General features: G+C 37.7%; 1 protein-coding gene and 1 long non-coding RNA gene across 2 annotated transcripts; both read right to left on the bottom strand.

The window, feature by feature from the left end:
* Nucleotides 1-1,437: 1,437 nt before the first annotated feature.
* Nucleotides 1,438-2,984, bottom strand: LOC149614001 (uncharacterized). The gene is made up of 3 exons (XR_016376247.1): nt 2,006-2,984; nt 1,853-1,926; nt 1,438-1,785 (listed from the first exon to the last, which is right to left on the bottom strand). It is a non-coding gene; the product is annotated as an uncharacterized LOC149614001 (long non-coding RNA).
* A 172-nt stretch (nt 2,985-3,156) lies between these two features.
* On the bottom strand, nt 3,157-8,412 carry LOC149614000 (uncharacterized). The gene is made up of 3 exons (XM_089858045.1): nt 6,575-8,412; nt 4,338-4,409; nt 3,157-4,160 (listed from the first exon to the last, which is right to left on the bottom strand). Exons 1-3 carry the CDS (start codon nt 8,295-8,297, stop codon nt 3,157-3,159), a joined length of 2,799 nt encoding a protein of 932 aa, XP_089714171.1. The 5' UTR covers nt 8,298-8,412.
* Nucleotides 8,413-9,169: the final 757 nt, after the last annotated feature.

The raw sequence follows: 9,169 nt of genomic DNA, 5'->3' as shown, positions 1-9,169 counted from the left end.
GTAGCATTAAAATAACAATGCTTATGCCATGAATTATTTCCGAATGAGCAATAATTGAAATCATGTATCGAATATATTTTTAAAAATTGTGCTTCCCGACAGGCGACCTAAGAAAGGTGGTGCTTTATAAAGTAAAATATGCTCTTTATTAACACCGATCTGACTCCATTAGTTGTTACCCAAGAGAGTTCTTTGGATAATTTTCACATTATTAACCTATAGTCGCGTTAATTCGAGCTTGATATGATAGAAAAGCCTTCAACGTGTATATACACAATAGGAAAGATAGTGAAGTCCCACTGAACACGACAATAATGATTCCAGTAAATGGGGTGATATGGGGTCAATAAGGACTAGAAATGAGGTGAATTGGGTTTGCAATGGTGCAAAGAGAGGTTTGAAATGATGTAAATAGGGTTTTGCAATGGTGTGAATGGGGGCTTGAAATGGGGTAAATATAAACTTGGAATGGGGTAAATATGGACTTGGAATGGAGTAATTAATGACTTAAAATGGGGTAAATACAGACTTAAAATAGGGTAAATATGGACTTGAAATGAGGTAAATAGGGGATTTCAATGGTGTAAATAGGTGCTTGAAATGGGGTAAGTAAGTACTGGAAATGAGGTAAATAGGGGTTTTGCAATGGTGTAAATAGGAGTTTTGCAATGGTGTAAATAGGGCTTGAAATAGGGGTAAATATAGTTTTGCAATGGTGTAAAGGGGGGGCTTGAAATGGGGGTAAATATAGACTTTAAATGGGGTAAATAGGGACTTTAAATGGAGTAAATGTAGACTTGAAATTGGGTAGATATACAGGGTGGCTTCGGTATTTGTGGCCAATAGCTTCTATGGGATAGTATTATTCCACTGAAAATAGTATGTTTCCTACCATATTGTGTTGCAGGATTGATAACGTGAATAATAGATATGTAATGCAATAGACTGCTGTAATCGAAATAATGTTTAACGTATTGCCTACAGTTTAAAGGCAGGGTGAATTAGAAAATAATGTGATTTTTATCGATTTTTCTACTAATTATAAGACCAGTCTGCATAGTCAAACATCCAGGAAATACTTCCGAATGACTTTAAAATTCAAATAAGGTTCAGATTTTAAGGATAATTTTAAAGAAGGTCCTCCGGCCAATCGCGTAACGTCCTGCCTTTTTATTAACAAAATGCTCGTGGCATGTTACGTGTTGAATGAAATTTATCACGAGATTTGATAAAATTCGCGCGCGATTTGATAATCATGGCGCGAGACATGGAGCGTGCCACGAGAAATTTGTTAATAACAAGATGGCCCCGGCCAGATTACACTTTTGCGCGCCCTCTAGTGAGTAGAATTATGACCCCGGCAAATTTAAAATTTTCCGGTTTTTTTCCCATCGTTTATAAAATAGCATTCCGATTATGAATAAAACCAATCTAGTAAGAATTTGGTTTACAGTTTAATTAAATAAGTAATTAACAAAATCTGTTCTGTGAGTGAACTGGAACCTGGTTTTGTTAATTTAAATATAAAATAATACTCCGATTATGAGAAAATCAATCTAGTATGATTTTGGTTTACAGTTTAATGAAATTAGTAACAAATTTCTGTCCAATGAACAAATTCTTGACTTTTTTCTTAATGCAAAAGTAGCATTTGTAGCATAATATATGACTGATGGCTAAAATTATTCAATGTTTGTACTATTATACCAATATACAACCATTGCCTAGAATTAGCCCCCAGTCATGTTGTCTGAAATTTGATACCAGAGAAAACAAATAGCCTGTCTAATGAGTAAGAATCATACATTAGTAGGTTTCTTTCTTTATCAAAATTGTTAGATTACTTTCTTACTAATTGAAATTAAATTGAAAAATTAGTAGTTGTACAGTTTGGAAATGCTTCCCTCGTTGGGGGGCCTTGATTCCCTTATTTACAAAAAGATTAATTTGCAGTGTTGGCTCTATTACAAGTATAATGTATTTTTGACCTCGTAGTTTTACTTACTTCAATCTCGAAACAGTGCTGATTTCTTAGTTTTATCTGGATTAATGTTGTTGTTGCAGCTTATATGGGGGGCCTCTTTTTCCTATTATCTGAAACGTAAATGGGTGTCTTTCTCAAGGATCCCAAGCCTTATATGGGTGTCTTTGCCAAGGGTCCCAAGCCTTATATGGGTGTCTTTGTCAAGGATCCCAAGCCTTATATGGGTGTCTCCCTCAAGGATCCCAAGCCTAATAGGGGTATCTTTTTCTGGGTTCTCAAGCCCACTGTTGATCTTGACAGTTGTAGGTAGCTCAATCTGGACATTGTAGATCAAGTAGTTCTATTTGGGCTACCATAGTACCGTTCAACTTGTAGCATATATGTGGACTTCATTTTGTAGGATCCTAAACCTAATATGGGCGTCTTTCTCAAGGATCCCAAGCCTTATATGGGTCTCTTACTCTAGGTTCCCAAGCCTAATAGGGGTATCTTTTTCTGGGATCCCAAGCCCACTGTTGATCTTGACAGTTGTAGGTAGCTCAATCTGGACATTGTAGATCAAGTACTTCGATTTGGGCTACCTTTCATCTTGTAGCATATATGTGGGCTTAATTTTTTAGGATCCTAAACCTAATATGGGTGTCTTTCTCGAGGATCCCAAGCCTTATTTGGGTTTCTTACTCTAGGTTCCCAAGCCCACCATTGACCTTGTAGTTGAAGTTTCATCTTGTTAATGTAGATCTTGAAGTTTCATCTTGTTACTGCAGATCTTGAAGTTTCAAGTAGCACTTGTAGATTCATCTGGAATTCTGTTAATTACTTAAAAAAATATGATTATAACATTAGATCATGTTTTATTGCGAGTGAGAGCATCTTTCTCTAGGGCGACAAGCCTAATTTGGGTTTCTTTAACTAGGATCCCAAGCCTAATATGGGTTTCTTTAACTAGGATTCCAAGCCTAATATGGTTTTCTTTAACTAGGTTCCCAAGCCTACCATTGACCTGTAGTTTCATCCAGACAACTGTTGACCTGTAGTTTCATCCAGACAACTGTTGATCTTGTAGCTTCATCGAGATCAATGTTGATCTTCTAGTTTCATCCGGAACAATGCTGATCATTGAAAATTTGAAAAATTGGTTTGAGAAGTCAGATGATGTCTTAGATTCTAGGTTATTTAAAATGTAAACATATTCCTTTATGATAAGAATAGTAACATTCTCGATAACTAGCGCTGAAAATGGTGGAAAATTTCTCATCGCCAAATGCTAAATCCAGTTGAGTACCACCATCAGTTGATTGCTTCAAGTTAAGACCTTGTAAAAGTTGAAACCCATTATCAGAGAAGAAATCGATTAGCTTCTTGGTTTCAAGAGATGATGTCTCAAGAAGGTTAATGTTGAAGTCACCAACAATGACGCTGGGAATATCTTCATCATAATATTCCGCCACGCATTTCCCAATACCATATATTATGTCGCGAATGTTGCAAGCTGGGGAAGAGTAAACTGCTAGTACAGAAAGGCGTAAATCATTTAACGATCCATCCAGCCACAAGCATTCAATATGAGAGGTTGTTGTTGGTTCGGAAGTGTACATACGAATTCTGGTGTGAGTTACAGTTTCTTTGATATAAGCTGATACTCCATATGGTTTTCGTCGAGACTGACGAGGAAGGCATATACCATTTAGCTCCGAAAATCCAGGAATTTTAAAATTGTCAGTTTCTTTGGCCCAGGTTTCCACAAGAAATATCATATCCGATTCCATTATCTTGAGATCCGAGGTTACATCTTGTAAATGACAGTTTAAAGACTGTACGTTATGCACATAAATAGACGTTTTTTGATCCAAAATAGGTAGCATCAACGGGCAATCTTTTCGAAGTCGCTCCATCTCTAAGGCAACAGAGTCTTTACTTTTAACCACTGGGTTAGGCGCCGTGAACTTTCCCACGATGAACAAACCGTTTGAAGTTTTGGCTCTACTACAAGCGACGTATAACTGAGGCCTTTTCATCTTTCGCTTTTGATTAAGATGAACAACTACTTCGGAATAGGTGTCTCCTTGGCTCTTGTGTACAGTAATAGCTTCAGGGGCGTCGGAAGTGTTTTGAAGTTGGGGGGGCTCGGACTCCGATGAAGACCAAGGAGGATGTATGGGATGACGCCCCAAACCTGCTCTGGAGCGTCATTTGAAAGCTGTTGTCGTAATTTACACAAGTATAATTTTAAATAGTATAATAACAGTAGTAATACCAGAAGCCGATTAGGCTTTACACATGAAGTACGTAACAGGTGCCTGGGAGAGCTACACGATATTCTCTAAGCTCCTAGGAAAGAACCTCCCCTTACGCGGAGGAACAAAATTCGGTAACGCGGCTCTTTCTGATCCTTGCGATCCTTCCGCCTTAAGAACCAATTTACCTGGTGCGTAAATTAGGGAACTACCATAGCCGACTTGTATTAATAAAGGCCTATAGGTGATCCTCGGTTTTTTTTCTGATATTGGCAATGGCCGTCGTGATCTGCCGCCGCTAGATGTCGTTCTTAGGGGGAAAATTTTGTGGCGGGAACTTCAAAACGAATGAAAATGCCAATAGGAGAAAGCTTACTTTTTGCCTTGAGGTTGGGGGTTTTTTTTTTGAATAAAATAAGGCAGTTTATTCAAAAGTAATACATTTACTTGATAACAATATATTTGTCTTTATCTCATTTAAAGTGCGTTTAGAAAAGTATGTTTTCTACTTTTCTATCACAGTGCAATGTAATATTTTCAAAATAAGTGTTTTGATTAGTACCTAACATATGAAATTTATGAATCACATTACAACTTTGCATATTTTCGGGGGATCATTAGGGGTTTGACAAGCTTATCTAACATAATATCACATAAATTAATATATACATATCACAGTAGGATTGAAAAGGTTTAGTAACTTATTGCGTTATTGCATACTTTATAATACCTTAAATATCTTGGCGAGGTAGAAACGTTAAGGGTTCTTTAACAAAATCAGATACGAATCCTACGATGATTTATAATTTGTAATTTAATATACTTTTGATTTGTAATTATAATTTTTTATTTGAGGTTCATGTAATTTGGCCAACCCTGTGAATATGCCTATATTTACCAAAACATTACTGGGGTATTTTAGGGCACGGAATGGGGGTGGATACGAAATCTGAGAGAAATACGCGCCTTAACTGCGGAAACGATTGGGTCTGGTGGGACGCTGAAATAGGTTTATATTAATTTATGTGATATTATGTTAGATAAGCTTGTCAAACTCCTAATGATCAACTATGCCAAAGATATAAGTGACGTTGAAGAAACAGTCAAAACGTACAAATTAAAACCCTTGCCCCGAAAATATGCAAAGTTGTAATGTGATTCAAAATATTACATTTTACTGAGATAGAAAAGTAGAAAACATACTTTACTAAACGCACTTTAAATGAGATAAAGACAAATATATTGTTATCAAGTAAATGTATTACTTCTAAAAAAACTGTCTTACTTTATTCAAAAAAAAAAACCCAACCTCAATACATAAAGTAAGCTTTCTCCTATTGGCATTTTCATTCGTTTTAAAGTTCCCGCCACAAAATTTTCCCCCTAAGGGCGACATCTAGCGGTCGCTAAAAAATTGGTATGCCGCCCCATGGGTAGCTTCTTACCTATAGGCCTTTATTAATACAAGTCGGCTATGGAACTACTATAAAGACTGAATAGGGTGTCTAAAATATTCTTTAGATAAAACTATTCACAATACCAAAGATTATTTGGGAGTAAGGAACAAAGATCTTATCAATCTGGGCAGCCTTTGCATGGACTATTTAAGACTCCGTGTATCTGTTTTTTACGAGGAATGTTTTCTATTCCCGCGGCTACGGCGAGCTTAGCCGCCGGCGGCTCGGGAATTGGGATTCCGCTGATACCTAGCCAAGGCTTAATGAAGTTTTCAAGTCTACTATTATTCGAAGAGCTATTTTTCTGTTGAAATTAAAAAAATCTTATAATATTTAGTTGAAGACTTATTAAATGACTCGAAATTTTTCGAGACTTGAGCTTTAAAACGTTCAATATAACATAACGACTAACGAACGATTACGGTATTTTGCCTTCCGAGGTTTCCGGTTATGTCGACGGCGAGGTCGAGTCGAGGTCCCATGCAAGAAAATAGTAATAGCCGTCGCCGATTGGTCTGGCATTAAAGCGGTTATCTACGGTTAGGGGCTTATGATTGGTTAAATCCATGGCCAAAGCAATGGAAAAGTGGGACTTGCGTACTTTATGTGTGAAGCATAATCCGCTTTTGGTAATACAAGAAACTTCGCTAGATATAGGGCGATCTTTTATATTACTTCTAATATTAGGTTGACTAGGCGTAATTCCATTTCATTAGTTTACAATTTTTTGTAATGCAGTAGGTCTTAAAATATAGAATTTTTTTATTTTTAATCTAAAATTTAATACCTAATTGAATACAAACTAAGAAAATTATAAACCAAATGTGAGGGGGCTGCGCCCCCTCACATTTCGTTATAGCAGGGGCTTGAGCCCTCCCTGCCCCCCCGGTTCCGACGCCACTGAATAGCTTCGGCAATTACTAGAGGATACTGCTTTCTTGAAACGTAGATGTTTTTTTGTCCTGAACGTCTAGTGAAACTTCTGACAACCTTCTCAACAGGCGTCCATAATTCATTAATATTATTGGCTATCATTAATCCTTGAGACTGGGCTCTAGTCTCTTTTCCAGTCTTGTTATCGTTAAATTCAATCCAAACTCGAACGGGGACTTGTTCACCTTTTTGATTTTGACCATACTGTATTTTTCTTAACCTTCCAGTTGCACCATTTACTAGACCATCGGCGGTGTTCAAATTATTGGTGATCATGTACCTGATACCAACCATTAGGGTTAATTCTCTTGGTAAACCGCTGGTTTCTTGGGGTTTCAAGGTTTTTACGGCTTCAAGAATTCTTGTTTTGATTTCATTGCTAGCGTCACCCGTAGCCGAGTCAAATGCGACAGAGCATATCTTTTCAGCATTCCGTGAACATAACTTTGATTCATTGAACGCATTTACTTCATCATTTGTTGCAAACAAATGAAGGGCTTCCAGAGGTAGGGGCCTTGAAATAGATGTTTCCAGGCTTCTAAACAAGTCAACGTCGGCGGGTGTCATCTCTCCCATGGACATTCGATTTAAAGCCATAGCGAATATTTTGTCATCTTTCTGTCTCATAATTTCATCAAGCTCATACAACTTAAATTCCTCCCACAGTGGACTTCCAATTAGGGCCGCATAGGGGTTGTTCTTTTCTTTTAAGGGCATAAATGTGTAATTATCCCCAACAGGGGGTAACTGGTTGAAGTCTCCCACGAGAACAACTGAAATACCACCAAAATGCTTTGGAGATCCGAAGATTTGTTGGGCTCTTACATTAATATAATTGAAGATTTTGGCTCCACACATAGATATTTCATCTATTATCAGAAGTTTCAGGCCTAAAAGTGAACATCTTTTTCTGTTCAAAGTGTCGTTGTCCAAAGGATTCATCTTGCCAGAAAATTGATTTGTTGGCAAGTTAAAGGCAGAGTGAAGAGTGACACCATCAATATTAAAAGCCGCTTTCCCGGTGAATGCCGTTCTTAGAACTGATAATCGTGATGGATCGGCACCGGGTTTATTCTTTTCATGCCTGGATACGGCTTCAAAAATGGCTTGAATCAAGAGACTTTTCCCAACACCAGCACCGCCTGTTATCAGAATCCTCAGAGGTTCTTCTTGAGATGTTTTGAAATGATTTAGTACGTAGCAGAAAATTTCTCGCTGCTTTAAATTTAGTTTTCGAAGCATGCTGTAATATTCTTCATTGTTGACAAGAGTAATTGTTGGAGTGAAGTCGGCAGCGCTAGACTGTTGAATATCAGAAGTTACGTCACAAACGGCTTCTTGAAGAGAGTTGACAAAAAATTCCGGGTCATCCAATGTGAAACTTCTATCACGCTCGTTTTGATGTTCAATCATAGGTTGAATATTTTGAACGTCATTTGAGTGTTGGTTTTCTCTTACTTCTTGAATCATTTGGTCCAGATCCAAGTCATCAACTTCACTTATAAATTCCCTTCTAGCTTCAGATATTTCCTGCTTATGGGCTTCATAAATTTCTTCTACGTTAGCTTCTAGCAATTCGGTTTCCTCACAACGCCAAGGTAAAAATAACATAATTTCCACTCGACAGTAGTTTTTGAGATCTTTCACCATACTGTACTTTTTGAATCTGATTACTTTAGCCTGCATCCTTTTCCTGACGTATCCTGAAGAATCTTTCAGCTCAAGAGACGTTTCCACATTAGTCGTTTCAATTTCTTGGTCTTCATCTTCGTTCAAATTTTGGGTTCTCCTATTGCGTTTGGTTCGGGAAAATTCATACCATGAGGCGAAAGCGGCTAGACTGAGATTTTCCAGTTCATCGGGCCTCACAATGTAGTGCTCGATGATTCCATCAGAAAAAACGTTAGTACTATCATCAGGCAATAATTCCAATTCAGATGGTCTTTTCAAAATGTGTACCCTTTCTTCAGGGGGTGAAGTGTTTATGAAAATATGAGCACGACTGCTCCGGCAAATTGGAATGGAAAGTAGTATGTAACAGCATTCTTGGGCGCTAATTTCTTCACAATGAATAAACTTATTAGCAATAACTTTTAATCTCTCTTTTATACCACTGCCTTTATTTTTCGCTTCCTTGATTGCCTCCCTCAAGAGCTGTGACATCCCCTTTTGGGCTTTGCCGATGTAGGAAACTATATACATGAGGCAGGCGTACGGGTCTAGGACGTATTGAAGATCCATATTAGCGTTCCATAACTCCAAAATCTTCTGGTTGTATGGATTAATTCTTATTTCCTGCGGCGACCTTTTCAGAAGGACAGTGAGCCTTCTAATTGGATAAGTTATAGCTGCAATATATTGCTCTTCCGTTATGTTCAGCGTTTCCAAAAATTCTTCAAATGTTTCCGGTGCAGTTTCGACTTTCAAATTCTCGATAGCATTTCGCACCAATTTGCTTAAGGCTTCAACCTCTTCAACGTTTTCGTTTTCATCACGCTTAGAAGGGTCGTAAATAAGGGTTCTTCCCATTGGCGGAAAAGGTATGCCAAAACGACACG

This window comes from Phalangium opilio, unplaced genomic scaffold (assembly GCF_054372755.1).
Source record: "Phalangium opilio isolate 3A_F unplaced genomic scaffold, DU_Popi_V2 ptg000230l_1, whole genome shotgun sequence".
Taxonomy (NCBI): Eukaryota; Metazoa; Arthropoda; class Arachnida; order Opiliones; family Phalangiidae; genus Phalangium; species Phalangium opilio.
The sequence above is the reverse complement of the archived record's forward strand: the minus strand, read 5'-3'. Positions and strand labels throughout refer to the sequence as shown.